This window comes from Myxine glutinosa, chromosome 3 (genome assembly GCF_964187855.1).
Source record: "Myxine glutinosa chromosome 3, kmMyxGlut1.1, whole genome shotgun sequence".
NCBI lineage: Eukaryota > Metazoa > Chordata > Myxini > Myxiniformes > Myxinidae > Myxine > Myxine glutinosa.
In genome coordinates this window covers 62,623,322-62,639,172 of record NC_136263.1, presented here as the reverse complement: position 1 = coordinate 62,639,172, position 15,851 = coordinate 62,623,322, and the positions used below count along the sequence as shown (strand labels likewise).

Below are 15,851 nucleotides of genomic sequence, written 5' to 3'. Positions count from 1 at the left end.
ATTGGGATATTACATTATTTTAAGTAAGTATTGGTATGAGTAATTACATAAGTAATTATGAGTTATTATGAGTATTAGTTATGAGTAAGTGATTATTTTAGTAAAGTTACATGTTTCGCTGTGTTGTGGATCTGGGGACAAGCTAGTTTGATGGGTACCCTGGGGTCTTCGGCGTGTCTATGTGTTTGGCTATCTGTTACACCGGACTCTTGAATGGGTTTTCATGAGACGAATTTCAGACATAACAGTGAGAATCTATTTTGAGCGAATCACAGTGGGTGAGGAAAACATTGTGTGTGACCAGACACCAGAACTGACCAGAATTGAAATTGGAAGTAAACCAGGTTATTTCTATTATTTGTTTATTCGTGAAAATAAATAAATAATAGGGGGAGGTTAATGGAGGTTAATGGTGGTTTGTTTGTGTTAATGGAGGTTAATGGTGGTTTGTTTGTGTTAATTCTAGTTGAAACTCTCGCTGAAGTAATTTTCGTTTATTTTTATTTTTTGATTCGATTTGAGAGTTGAGATGATTGATTTTTTATTAATTTTATAATTTTATTTTTATTGATGTTGGAAACAGGTAATGGGATGCTGAGAGAAGGATTGAATTTAATTTGAATTGGACTGGATTAAATGGGATTGAATTTAAAAATTGAATATTGGATAAAATTGGATCCACTTGAAAAAAAGTGGATTAGGAAATTGGAGAAAAGGTGTTCTATGAAACTATGAATTGAATGAATTGAATCTATGAATTGGAGACCTGTAGACCAGGCGCTCCCAGGAGACTTGTGGACCAGGTGTTCCACCAGAGGAAAAAGACCAGGTGTTCATAAAACACTTCACCCGCAAGAACGCCTTGGAACCAAGGTGGAAGGGACCAGTCCAGGTGTTGCTGACTACACCAACGGCAGTCTTTTGCGAGGGCAAGACCTCGTGGATCCACGCCACGCACTGTAAGTTGGCCATACAAGCACCAGACACTACACCACAGCAACCACAGTAAGGATGGGCCTAATCATAGGTACGATACTATTGATAGCGACAGCAGCTAGGGGAAAACTCCGATTCCAATAGATGCGAAAACGAAACCCGACACCTCACCGTAACATGGGGACAAAGAGTATCACTACCATGTTTCGAACAGAAAGCCCTGCACACAAATTGGGTGAACATAAATTGGCTAGCACTGTCGGCAGGGCCTGGACGCGTTGGCATGGTACTACAAAAGCAACGAGAGTTCCGGGAAGACGGGCAAGCTAGCATTAAGACCTTGGCCCAACCAGGATACAAATGGGGAACCCCTGATTTTAAGCTACAAACACGCACGCGCCTAGAGAAAGGCATGACTATGCAGGTCCGGTGCAGCGTCTGGACCCCTGGCGCGGCCGGTGGCGAAAAGAACTACATACGATGCAACGAATACATACTCACGCCGCAACCCCAGGATAAGGCCCCAAAGAGGGGGGAAAACACATATTGGAAAGTGGCCAGGGAGGCGGCAACAATTCAAAATAGGACACACTGCTGGTCGTGCATGCACTTTCCCCAAGCAGGCACCACAGGAATACACATGATAGTGCTACCTCTGTCCCTCAATGACCTCTGCTCACAACCTATCGATTCCCCATGTTTAGTCACCACGCTGGAAAGAGAAGGGGTTGACAACGGCAAGAGTTGCAATCGACAATTTAATTATCGCCCGTCAATGATTGCCCATGTGGCCGAGAGGCCTGCCCCCGTCTGGGTCAAACCACAGAAAGGGAGGGTCTGCCTCCAGGGTTCCGGCCACTTGCGTATGGGAGAATCAGAATGCGCCTACACTCTCCCCGGGAAGCTGGGACAAGGGAGCTCGGGGATTACATTACGAATAGTACTGCAAGATAAACACAACCACAACATAACGGCTATAACATTCTCTAGGGGGGTTAGTAGGATTAATGGGGTGGTAAAGGGACTCCAGTGCTTATCCACCCACCTGGTCCCACCCCATGGGACAATGTTTATATGCGGCGACAAGGCTTACCCCTATTTACCAAATAATTGGGGGGGCACATGTTATCTGGGTTCAGTCCTTCCTGACGTTGAGATACTGGATGAGCTAGACCCAAAGTCCTTGGACAGGCGTTATAAGAGGTCAGTCATGAACGAAGATGGAACCACTAAACTACACGGGAGTCTATGGGAAAAGGTGTTTGGTTTCTTCTTCCCAGGAGCAGGCACAGTCATGGATAGTTTCCGGATAGACAAATTGGCTTTGGCCCTAGAAAAGGTGGCAAACGACACCGCTACGGCTCATGACATACTATTGGATACGGTGATTCACATGCGTACAATGGTGATGCAGAAGTGAGACTAAGGGAAACTAGCCACGCCCTGACGATCGATCGGATCGCGCGCGAAAATTCTTATACATTTAGCTGGCTCACTGACTGGTTCCGGGGATGGACGGGCACCATAGTGAAGTGGTTATTGACCGCACTGGCTGTGATAATCGGGGTAGTAATTTGGGGGGCACTAATGAAATCTCTAGTCCTCCTCTGTATGAGAAAGTATTTTACAGGATGGAAAGTGAAGAAGCCGCCGACAACGACTATGGCTCTGACCACAGAGGCCGTCGACCTGAACGGGTCCTTCAACAAGGCAGTTGCGACCGGCGCTCCAGAAAATTGCATTGAATTTTGTAATGACTGTGATACTTGTGCGGATCCCATGTGGGAACTGGCTGCTGCCTGTAACGGTGTATGTGATGACTGTGATACTTGTGCGGATCCCATGTGGGAACTGGCTGCTGCCTGTAACGGTGTATGTGATGACTGTGATACTTGTGCTATAAACCCCTTGCGTGTACTGGCTAACGCTGCTTATGTATTACAAGCTGACAGCTGCACGCCCCCTTTAAACCCAACTATGGATCTGATTGCGACGCTGGGTCTGGCGGTCGAGGGACCCGACGTGGATATCCTAGACCCGCAAGCCGACCAGGCGCCCAAGGGAGACTTTGACATAAAGGAAGTCCCTCTCTTTTCTCCAAATGTTTTAAGTTCAAATGCTTCAAGTGAATCGGATTTTTACGCTCTGTACCCTGACCAGGAAATTGAGACACAAGATACTGACAATATTATGTATTCCCCAGAACAGCAGCACGTGAGGGACCTCATGGGCATGATCGTTGATTAACTTCGAAGATCTGCAAGGACTGGGTCTGCAAAGGGTGGGGGGAGCAAGTTCCGCAGGGGAGGTGGTGGCCCTCTGGCGGAGCAGAACCTCATCTGGACCAGACACCTTCGTTGTGGATCCGAAACGTTAATGGACTTTCATGTTCTGAGCCCTCAGGCTCCGAGCACGCACCACACGACACGTTCGCCAAATGCACGGGCGAGGCGCTTTGGGCGCACGATATGCCCTTGGGAGATACCCGCATTACACAATTATTTTTTCAATACCCGCATTACACAATTATTTTTCAATAAAGCCCGATGTGGCACGTTGTCTCTTAAGATACTTTGTCTCGACGAGACAAGAGGAAGGAATGTCAAGTAGTAGATTTGTTATTGCCTAAAGTTCAGTTATAGACGTTGGTTGCTAATGTGTTATGATTTAAATGTTGTTTAAAAATGCTATTTTCATAAAGTTAATAAAGGGTTTTTGCTTCGTTTTAGTTTTGGATGAGGAAAGGCTCGCTGAGGTCATGCTGGACAAATTGTATACGTGTGCTTTTTCGAGGCTAGATAACATAAACCTGTTGTTTTTACCATATATATTTTGTATTAATCACAGCGACGCCTGACTCTGTATAAACATGCTTTGAATTACTCATGTGAACCCATATATTTGCTCTGGGCTTATCTGGCCAAGCATGCACTCTTTGTGAGTTACATTTCTGTTTTCTCGGAGCCCAGAGAAACATTTGGTCCGAATGATAAGGAAGGGCTGACTCCCCCGAATGACAGAGCGGATGACGGTGGGGGCTTGGCCCACCGGGGAGGAACCTCTCCCAGTTTTGTTTGTTCCCTCGGAGATTTCCTGATAAAACGTGTCCCTATATAAATGGACTGGGAATCAATGTGTTTTCAGGAAGGCTTGACTTGGCATGAGACTGGCTCTTGCTGTAGATGTCTTGGCTTCTTCCGGATCTGTATAAGTTGGTTTTAATTAAAAAGCTGCGTCATTTTTCAGGCTATTTGTGGACTTCTTTTCCAAACGAAGAGCTGATTCTTCACATATATATATATATATATGTATATATATATAACAATATATATATATATATATATATATATATATATATATATATATATATATATATATATATATATATATATATATATATATATAACAATATATATATATATATATATATAACAATATATATATAACAATATAACAATATATATATAACAATATATATATATATAACAATATAACAATATATAACAATATATATATATATATATATATATATATATATATAGATATATATATATATATATAACAATATATATATATATATATATATATATATATATATATATATATATATATATATATATATATATATATATATATTGTAATGGATTTGGGAATTGTGTGTGTAATTTGAGGAAAAGCTTGTTGTAAATATCACCCTCCGTAGTGTAAAGAGAGGTCAAAGGTCGTCTGTAGTTAGGCCACCGCAACACGTAGCCAATCATAAATTCCCTCGGTAGTTATGTCCCTAATCTATGTAGTTGAAGGCTCTGTTTCCCATTAAATTGACACTTCATTGCACCGAATTAAATAAGGTAGATCCCTCTGACATGGTATCTTCAAAGTGCCAGCTTTCGCCACTTTGCTGCATTTTAACTCCCTTACGCCACTTTGCTGCATTTTGCCTCCCTTACGCCACTTTGCTGCATTTGACTCCATTAGCCACGTGGTTAAGCCTCGGAGAAGAAAGGCGTGTCTCCGCCCTCGTGATCGGAAGGAGGAGTGAGCGGCACCAATCCACCAACCAAGAACGAGGGGTTTGGCTTGAGAGGGCGGAGAGAAAACGCTTGGGGGAGGTTCGAAAAGGTTTGAGGGTGTGGCCTATAAAGACCGCCGCGGGACGCCTCGCGACAGAGAGAGCTTGACAGAGAGAGCTCGACAGAGAGAGCTTAGAGAGAGAGCTTGAACGAGAGGGCTGTGAAAACCAAGCTAGAGAGAGGGAGAGAAGGGAGAGAACCCCGAAAGAGCACGCGACGCAGCAGCAACAGCAGCTTGAAGCAGGGGAGCTCGAACCGCAGCGGTGTGAACCAGTGCAGCTTTGGGAACCGCGGCAGCGGACGCGACCGCAGCGTGGGCATCTGACGACGGTGCCGAGGTGACCGCGAAGGAACGGCGGCCGGCCCGACCGTGCTCCAGCCCGAGCTGAACCTTCTCCCTCCAGCCAATCCACCCTGCAATTCCCCATTCGTGTGAGTCTGTCTTTGTTTGTTTTGTCCTTGGGTTTCTAAGTAAGACTGTTTGTAGGTAAGCTAAATATTGCACTGTGTGTCCTGCTTTTTCCATTTCCCTGTATATAACCTTGACTGCTCTTTTTGCTTAGTTGTGTGTAAATAATAAATCCTGTTATTCCTCCGTTCTTCTCCTTCTTTCTTCTTCATTCTCGTTCGGTCGCTTTAGTGGTTTCAATATTGAGTGTACGTGGCGCGATTCGGCCAACGTTCAGGATCGGGTTTAGTGAAGGCTAATGACTCGAACTTCGGATTGCTAAAAACCACTCGGCAACTAGACCATCTAAAACCGGGGTTCGAGTGGTACTTGTCTCCCTAGTCTGCGGAGGGACGGATAAAGGTATTCGGGATAAACCCTGGACCCATAACCCTGATCCGTTCCATCCCGTGGGATAGCGTTACAAGTGCCAGGAGCAGAGCCGGTCAGCTTAACAAGACAAGGGACTAACCACCCCTTGCTAAGGGGGAAGAGCCGTACTCCGTATCCGTAACAATATATATATTTTTTTTTTTTTTTGTCTGTTAAGAAATATGCCACAATATATTTGCAGTTAAGAAATAAGATGATTTTGGAATTTCACAATATTATATACAGTGTTATATACAGTGTTATGTATACAAATATATTATATTAGGCATATGCTGTCTGTCTGTTCCCCCCTGAAACACGAAAATTATCCCAGGAGACAATAAATTATGTAAAAGTTGCGTCTAATTAATCCACACTTGTGGGAAATTTATAATTATTAGGTAAAGGCTGCTAAAGAATTAATGCAAACCTACTGGAAAATTATAATACTGCCTCAATTTTGTGAATGGTAAATGAGGAAGTAACAACTGTGTGTTGAACGCCAGAATGAAGGTTGGATCACATGACTCAACATTATGCTGTATTCAAAATCGTCAGTTAACACTTGTATGAAGAATGCAAAGCTTTGTAACGATTGCGTCATGAGCCTTTGTAACGGTATGGACCTCAGTCTTCAGGGATGTATCTGGTATAAAGTGCATTTGGAATCTATCCGAGCAATGTAACCACCATGATCGACTCATCCCTCTCCTCCACGGCTGCAGAAACCCTCATCCACGCCTTCATCACCTCCCGTCTGGACTACTGCAATAGCCTCCTCTATGGTTCACCCTCAAAAATCACCAATAAACTCCAATACATTCAGAACTCCGCTGCCCGTCTACTCACCCATTCCCGGACCCGTGACCACATCACCCCCGTCCTTTACAAGCTTCACTGGCTCCCCATCCCCCAGAGAATCCAGTACAAAATCCTCCTCTTGACATACAAAGCCCTCCATAACCTGGCCCCATCCTACCTGGCTGACCTCCTCTCCAGACACACTCCCACCCGCAACCTCCGCTCTGCTGGTACCAACCTCCTGACCCCCTCCATCCGGACCAAATTCAGATCCTGGGGGGACAGGGCCTTCTCCATCGCTGCTCCCACCCTCTGGAACTCACTACCTCACACCATCAGAGACTCCTCCTCACTCACCACATTCAAAACATCACTAAAGACCCACCTGTTCAACACTGCATTCAACATTCAACCCACAGCATTTAACCCCTGACTATCTCTTCTCCTTCTCCCTCCTTTTGCTTTAAATATTTCCCTATTGATTCTTGTCTTTTTGCAATTGTTGTTTTCATGTATTGTTATGCATTATGTTTTCCACTCTGTCAAAGCGCCTTTGGGCTTCTTGAAAAGCGCTATACAAAATAAATGAATTATTATTCTTATTATATAATTATAAGCAGTGAACATGTTTTTGCTTCAAACGCTATACAGGTTTATATTTTGGAGTGATAGAGGCAGATGATAAAAACTCGACAGGGATCACAACAGAAAACCCGTCATTAATAATTACAAGGTCCTGTCCGATTAATTCGGAGAATATCGCGACTGCTCTGTGGAAAAAAAAAAACCTCATTATTTACATTTAATGATGTGTATACATCAAGTTGCTAAGGCAGGCGCCACCATGCTTCAGGGAACTTCTGAGCCGGCTATGTGCCATCCTGGCACTCCCTCGCACCAAACACGCGAATGACGGTTTGAGCCCAAGTGAGCACAGCACCGGATGTGGGGTGCTATCCGTGGGGACACTGTCCCGATTAAGCCATTTGCATTGTTGTCAACATTGAGAGAAGAAAATGTGGGAGAATTGAAGGGACCCATGATGTGAGGGAGGGGAGCGGCAGAGAGGAGTGGGGGGCTGTGAGGTATGGGGGGGGGAGCGAATCGGGGTGTGGGGGCAGACGAGGGTGTGGGGGTCTGGGACCCCAGGGTGACAATCTGGGGGTGGGGGTTGTGGATCTCGGAGGGGGTGGGCATTGGGGTGAGGAGGGTCTGAGAAGGGTGTATCCCCCCTCCCTGGATAGGGAAATTTTGTAATCAAATATGAACCAAACATTGGCACTTTAATTGTTTGGCATGACCTGAGGTACCAATATAAACTGAGGATGCGCTGCGACATCGTTGTTGTTAAGAAATGTGATTTTAAAGTTTTTGAGCTCTTTTAATCAGGGTTAGAATAAAAAGCGTCCTTTTTTTCGTTTTCTATCATGGTATTTTACCACGAGCTTCCAGCTAGTTATATACAAAAGGGAGGCCTTAGGGGTAAAATGGGAGGACATGGAGGACCTGTCGAGTTTGTCCGATTAATTCGGAGAATATCGCGACTGCTCTGTGGAAAAAAAAAACCTCATTATTTACATTTAATGATGTGTATACATCAAGTTGCTAAGGCAGGCGCCACCATGCTTCAGGGAACTTCTGAGCCGGCTATGTGCCATCCTGTGTATACATCAAGTTGTGTGTATACATAGCCTGGTGTTGGGCTAGCGGCTAGGGTGCCAGCTTAGGATCCCAGGATCCTGGGTTCGAATCCCGGTCGATCGCTGAATTAACGCCAGGGGGGTTGACTCAGCCTGTCATCCTTCTGAGGTCGGCAAATTTGAGTACCAGTTCACTGGTAATTCCCTGCTTGTCGTAAAAGGTGACAAAAAGGGTTGGCGGCAGAAAGGGCATCCGGCCGTAAAACATTGCTTCAAAAAGGGGACCAAAAAACAACAACAACCACGGTCCCCGAAAAAGGCCAACCCCCGCTTTGCGGGGGAAAACGGCCTCTAAATGTGGTTATTTTTATTTTTAAATGGAGGACAATGAAAGAGGTATGACAGTTTAAAATGTAAAAATGCTGGAAAGAGGAGCGGTGGTGAGGAAATGCTGGAAAGGGGAGCGGTGGTGAGGAAATGCTGGAAACAAATGATGCAAATGTGTGAAAAGTGGTTCCACTCCATTCATTGTCATGCTATTTCCATCGTTAGCACTGCCTAAGTGATCACCAGAGGGAAAACAATGTGTTGTTTGCCACTGCTCTTCTGACAATAGTCAGGGCAGGTATTTGACCAAGGTGTTGCCATTCCAGGTTGACTGCACAACTCAACTCTATTGTTCCTCGCTTCTCCTGTCTATGGAACAACCTTCCAGAGGCGGTTTGTTTTACTCTTCCCTCCAGGGTTTCAAGCAAGCAGAGCATCGTCTGCACATTTAAAAAACACTATAGAACCCGTACTTAGTAGGTACCTTTCTGACATTGTTAACTTGTGGTGTCACCGAACCTGCAAGTTCACAATGCACATTACTCAAGTGCAGCAGGACTAGACTATCAGGTGCCAAGGGGCACTCAAACCCTTACGTTTCTATCTCATTTGCAATGCACACAGTGGACTATCGCCCTCTGGTGGAAACCAACAGGACTCCTGTGCTTTGTGGGAGTGAAATGGGAGGTGAACCACAACATGGGTGGATAAAACAACGAGCGGATACGATCAACTTATCTGGAGGGAAAAATGAAGATTGCATTACCCTGGCAACAAAAAGGGACCACGTTTCACGTTTCCTGCTGTTCAACGTCTCTCTCAAAACATCCTTAGACGTTAAGACGACTTTCAAACAATCTGTACCTCAACTTCCTGTCATCTTCATCTTTGAAATAAATTGCAATCTTTTTGCTTTTCCACTCTCATTTTGGTGCTTATTATGCAGACAAGTCGGGAAGTACAAGGTCAAAACAATGGTGCAACGACCTTCTTCTTCTTCTTCTTCTTCCTGAACAGTTACCACTATCCCACATTTTTGTGGGGTCGGTCGGAAGAGGCTTGTCCCGAGTTGGCGAACCGGCTGACCAGCCTGACGTTTGACTAGTCAGGGCAGGAATTTGTAATTTGTTCATAGTGCCGGCGATAGCTCGCTTACTCTTCACGAAAGACACCCGAGGAATCATTAACATCTACCAACTAATGCTGGCATATGGGACGCCCCTTTAACGTCCATCAGAGGGGCCTGTGAAATACCGGGAAGACAGTCTATAGCTGGGTCGGGAATCAAACCCAGGCTAGAGCTTAGAGGCGAGTGTGCATACCGCCAGGACATCCTGTCAGCCATAATGTTACAACGACCTTGAGAAGATTTTTTTAAAAGTTCAATGGCAGGCGATGAGTGGAAAGGGTGGAAATGCGAATGGTTCGGTGGATGTGCGGAGTATCGTTGAGAGAGAGGAAGACAAATGATGAATTGCGAAAGATGATGGGAATAGAGCCTGTGATTGATGCTGTGAAGAGGAACAGGTTGAGATGGTTTGGTCATGTGTTGAGGAAGGATGAAAGTGACTGGTTGAGAAGAGTGATGGAAATGAATGTAGAAGGAAGTAGAGGACGGGGAAGACCGAGAAAGAATGTCGAAGAAGAAATGCGGGCAAGGGGGTTAACAAGGGGAGATGCAGAAAATAGGGCAAAATGGAGAAGATCGTCATGGGGACCGCAAGGCTAACCCCCGCTCTCGCAGGGAAAATGGCCTTAAAATGCCTGTTGTTGTTGTTGTTGTTGTTGTTGTTGTTGTTGTTGCAGGCGATGCATGGAACTGCTGCAAAATATTTTCCAAAACAGCAAGAATGGTTTCCATAAGTGCTTTACATTTTGGAAGAGGTAGATACAATGTCCCTTTGATACCTGGGAATGCCGAATTCACAGGCTGAAGTCTCAAGGTGACGTGAAGCCCATCACCAGACACTTGGCGAATTGAGACCGGAGACTCGGGGAGTGCACGAATGCCAAAAGGCAGTGAGAGCCGCACAGAGTGCCCACGATGTACAAAGCATATGGAATCCTCATAGATCTGTACTTGGCCATTCAGTGCATCAACATCCCTAAATCAGATGGGAATGGAGGCAGGGAATAACAAACATAATTTAGGAAAAGCTGAAGTTCAGAGTTACTAAAAGGAATGAAGTACAGGTGGAGGACAAGGTCAGGAAAGGGAAAGAGAGGTGAATGCAGAGTAGAAAGGGTGGGAATTTGGTGACATAATGGATGGGTAAAGAGGGGCAGTTAGAGAAGGAAGCCCCATAGAAATAAAATTGGGTCGGTGATGAATGGAGAGATTGTGAAGGAGATGAGGTGATGAAGGAAGAGTAAAGGGAGTTGAGGTGATGGAGTGATGAGGAATGAGGAATGAGGTGATGGAGTGATGAGCAAGGTAATGTTATAACAGTGATGAGGTGATAGGGAGAGATTGAAGGGGGTGATGTGATGGAGAGAGAATGAAGGGGGATGAGGTGAGGGAGACGGAGAGTAAAGGGGGGTCGGCTGATGAAGGATGCATGAAGAGAATTTAGTTGATAGTGATAAGGAAGGTGATTATGTGATGAGGAAGGTGATTAAGTGATGAGGAAGTTGATTGAGTGATGAGGAAGAAGGTGATCGAGGGAGATCGAAGGGGGTTGAGGTGATGGAGGGAGTGTGTGAAGGGGATGAGGTGATGGAGAGAGTGTGTGAAGGGGATGAGGAGATGGAGAGAAAGTGTGAAGGGGGTGAGGTGATTGAGAGAGTGTGTGAAGGGGATGAGGTGATGGAGAGAGAGTGTGAAGGGGATGAGGTGATGGAGAGAGAGTGTGAAGGGGTGAGGAGATGGAGAGAGTGTGTGAAGGGGATGAGGTGATGGAGAGAGAGTGTGAAGGGGATGAGGTGATGGAGAGAGAGTGTGAAGGGGATGAGGAGATGGAGAGACAATGTGAAGGGGATGAGGTGATGGAGAGAGTGTGTGAAGGGGATGAGGTGATGGAGAGAGAGTGTGAAGGGGTGAGGAGATGGAGAGAAAGTGTGAAGGGGGTGAGGTGATTGAGAGAGTGTGTGAAGGGGATGAGGTGATGGAGAGAGAGTGTGAAGGGGATGAGGTGATGGAGAGAGAGTGTGAAGGGGTGAGGAGATGGAGAGAGTGTGTGAAGGGGATGAGGTGATGGAGAGAGAGTGTGAAGGGGTGAAGAGATGGAGAGAGAATGTGAAGGGGATGAGGTGATGGAGAGAGTGTGTGAAGGGGATGAGGTGATGGAGAGAGAGTGTGAAGGGGTGAGGAGATGGAGAGAAAGTGTGAAGGGGATGAGGTGATGGAGAGAGAGTGTGAAGGGGTGAGGAGATGGAGAGAAAGTGTGAAGGGGATGAGGAGATGGAGAGAAAGTGTGAAGGGGATGAGGTGATGGAGAGAGAGTGTGAAGGGGAGAGGAGATGGAGAGAGAATGTGAAGGGGATGAGGTGATGGAGAGAGAGTGTGAATGGGATGAGGTGATGGAGAGAGAATGTGAAGGGGTGACGAGATGGAGAGAAAGTGTGAAGGGGATGAGGAGATGGAGAGAAAGTGTGAAGGGGATGAGGTGATGGAGAGAGAATGTGAAGGGGATGAGGTGATGGAGAGAGAGTGCGAAGGGGATGAGGTGATGGAGAGAGAGTGTGAAGGGGATGAGGTGATGGAGAGAGAGTGTGAAGGGGTGAGGAGATGGAGAGAGTGTGTGAAGGGGATGAGGTGATGGAGAGAGAGTGTGAAGGGGTGAGGAGATGGAGAGAGAATGTGAAGGGGATGAGGTGATGGAGAGAGTGTGTGAAGGGGATGAGGTGATGGAGAGAGAGTGTGAAGGGGTGAGGAGATGGAGAGAGTGTGTGAAGGGGATGAGGATATGGAGAGAGAGTGTGAAGGGGTGAGGAGATGGAGAGAGAGTGTGAAGGGGATGAGGTGATGGAGAGAGTGTGTGAAGGGGATGACGTGATGGAGAGAGAGTGTGAAGGGGTGAGGAGATGGAGAGAGAATGTGAAGGGGATGAGGTGATGGAGAGAGTGTGAAGGGGGTGAGGTGATGGAGAGAGAGTGTGAAGGGGTGAGGAGATGGAGAGAGAATGTGAAGGGGATGAGGTGATGGAGAGAGAGTGTGAAGGGGATGAGGTGATGGAGAGGGAGTGTGAAGGGGTGAGGTGATGGAGAGAGAGTGTGAAGGGGATATGGTGATGGAGAGAAAGTGTGAAGGGGTGAGGAGATGGAGAGATAATGTGAAGGGGATGAGGTGATGGAGAGAGAGTGTGAAGGGGATGAGGTGATGGAGAGAGAGTGTGAAGGGGTGAGGAGATGGAGAGAGAGTGTGAAGGGGATGAGGTGATGGAGAGAGAGTGTGAAGGGGTGAGGAGATGGAGAGAGAGTGTGAAGGGGATGAGGTGATGGAGAGAGAGTGTGAAGGGGTGAGGAGATGGAGAGAGAATGTGAAGGGGTGAGGAGATGGAGAGAGAATGTGAAGGGGATGAGGAGAAGGAGGGAAAGTGTGAAGGGGATGAGGTGATGGAGAGAGAGTGTAGAGGGGATGAGGAGATGGAGAGAAAGTGTGAAGGGGATGAGGTGATGGAGAGTGAGTGTGAAGGGGATGAGGAGATGGAGAGAAAGTGTGAAGGGGATGAGGAGATGGAGAGAAAGTGTGAAGGGGATGAGGTGATGGAGAGAGAGTGTGAAGGGGATGAGGAGATGGAGAGAAAGTGTGAAGGGGTTGAGGTGATGGAGAGAGTGTGTGAAGGGGATGAGGTAATGGAGAGAAAGTGTGAAGGGGATGAGGAGATGGAGAGAAAGTGTGAAGGGGATGAGGTGATGGAGAGAGAGTGTGAAGGGGATGAGGTGATGGAGAGAGAGTGTGAAGGGGTTGAGGTGATGGAGAGAGTGTGTGAAGGGGATGAGGTGATGGAGAGAAAGTGTGAGGGGATGAGGTGATGGAGAGAGTGTGTGAAGGGGATGAGGTGATGGAGAGAGTGTGTGAAGGGATTGAGGTGATGGAGAGAGTGTGTGAAGGGGATGAGGTGATGGAGAGAGAGTGTGAAGGGGATGAGGTGATGGAGAGAAGTGTGAAGGGGATGAGGTGATGGAGAGAGAGTGTGAAGGGGATGAGGTGATGGAGAGAGAGTGTGAAGGGGATGAGGTGATGGAGAGAGAGTGTGAAGGGGATGAGGTGATGGAGAGAAAGTGTGAAGGGGATGAGGTGATGGAGATAGAGTGTGAAGGGGATGAGGTGATGGAGAGAGAGTGTGAAGGGGATGAGGTGATGGAGAGAGCGTGTGAAGGGGATGAGGTGATAGAGAGAAAGTGTGAAGGGGTGAGGTGATGGAGAGAAAGTGTGAAGGGGATGAGGTGATGGAGAGAAAGTGTGAAGGGGATGAGGTGATGGAGATAGAGTGTGAAGGCAATGAGGTGATGGAGAGAGAGTGTGAAGGGGATGAGGTGATGGAGAGAGAGTGTGAAGGGGATGAGGTGATGGAGAGAAGTGTGAAGGGGATGAGGTGATGGAGATAGAGTGTGAAGGCAATGAGGTGATGGAGAGAGAGTGTGAAGGGGATGAGGTGATGGAGAGAGCGTGTGAAGGGGTGAGGAGATGGAGAGAAAGTGTGAAGGGGTGAGGTGATGGAGAGAAAGTGTGAAGGGGTGAGGTGATGGAGAGAGCGTGTGAAGGGATGAGGTGATGGAGAGAAAGTGTGAAGGGGATGAGGAGATGGAGAGAAAGTGTGAAGGGATGAGGTGATGGAGAGAGAGTGTGAAGGGGATGAGGTGATGGAGAGAGAGTGTGAAGGTGATGAGGTGATGGAGACAAAGTGTGAAGGGGATGAGGTGATGGAGAGAGTGTGTGAAGGGGATGAGGTGATGGAGAGAGAGTGTGAATGGGATGAGGTGATGAAGAGTGTGTGAATGGGATGACGAGATGGAGAGAGTGTGTGAATGGGATGAGGTTATGGAGAGAGTGTGTGAATGGGATGAGGTGATGGAGAGAGAGTGTGAAGGGGATGAGGTGATGGAGAGAGAGTGTGAAGGGGATGAGGTGATGGAGAGAGAGTGTGAAGGGGATGAGGTGATGGAGAGAAAGTGTGAAGGGGATGAGGTGATGGAGAGAGTGTGTGAAGGGGATGAGGTGATGGAGAGAGTGTGTGAATGGGATGAGGTGATGGAGAGAGTGTGTGAATGGGATGAGGTGATGGAGAGAGTGTGTGAATGGGATGAGGTGATGGAGAGAGGGTGTGAAGGGGATGAGGTGATGGAGAGAGAGTGTGAGGGGGATGAGGTGATGGAGAGAAAGTGCGAAGGGGATGAGGTGATGGAGAGAACGTGTGAAGGGGATGAGGAGATGGAGAGAAAGTGTGAAGGGGATGAGGTGATGGAGAGAGAGTGTGAAGGGGATGAGGTGATGGAGAGAGAGTGTGAAGGGGATGAGGTGATGGAGAGAGTGTGTCAATGGGATGAGGAGATGGAGAGAAAGTGCGAAGGGGATGAGGTGATGGAGAGAGTGTGTGAAGGGGATGAGGTGATGGAGAGAGTGTGTGAAGGGGATGAGGTGATGGAGAGAGTGTGTGAAGGCAATCAGGATATGGAGAGAACGTGTGACGGGGATGAGGTGATGGAGGGAGTGTGTGAAGGGGATGAGGACATGGAGAGAGTGTGTGAAGGGGATGAGGTGATGGAGAGAGTGTGTGAAGGGGATGAGGAGATGGAGAGAAAGTGTGAAGGGGATGAGGTGATGGAGAGAGAGTGTGAAGGGGATGAGGTGATGGAGAGAGAGTGTGAAGGGGATGAGGTGATGGAGAGAGTGTGTCAATGGGATGAGGAGATGGAGAGAAAGTGCGAAGGGGATGAGGTGATGGAGAGAGTGTGTGAAGGGGATGAGGTGATGGAGAGAGTGTGTGAAGGGGATGAGGTGATGGAGACAATGTGTGAAGGGATGAGGTGATGGAGAGAGTGTGTGAAGGGGATGAGGTGATGGAGAGAGTGTGTGAAGGGGATGAGGTGATGGAGAGAGTGTGTGAAGGGGATGAGGTGATGGAGAGAGAGTGTGAAGGGGATGAGGTGATGGAGAGAAAGTGTGAAGGGGATGAGGTGATGGAGAGAGAGTGTGAAGGGGATGAGGTGATGGAGAGAGAGTGTGAAGGGGATGAGGTGATGGAGAGAGAGTGTGAAGGGGATGAGGTGATGGAGAGAGAGTGTGAAGGGGATGAGGTGATGGAGAGAGAG

General features: G+C 47.1%; 1 protein-coding gene and 1 long non-coding RNA gene across 2 annotated transcripts in view; one reads left to right on the top strand and one right to left on the bottom strand.

The window, feature by feature from the left end:
• Nucleotides 1-15,851, bottom strand: part of UBE3D (ubiquitin protein ligase E3D) — a 96,437-nt gene that overhangs the window by 57,332 nt on the left and 23,254 nt on the right. Inside the window, exon 3 of the mRNA XM_078774112.1 lies at nucleotides 10,506-10,702. Within this exon, the coding sequence (XP_078630238.1) occupies nucleotides 10,506-10,702 (197 nt within the window). The remainder of the gene's footprint in view (nucleotides 1-10,505; nucleotides 10,703-15,851) is intronic.
• On the top strand, nucleotides 8-4,176 carry LOC144891315 (uncharacterized). The gene is made up of 2 exons (XR_013622839.1): nucleotides 8-405; nucleotides 436-4,176. It is a non-coding gene; the product is annotated as an uncharacterized LOC144891315 (long non-coding RNA).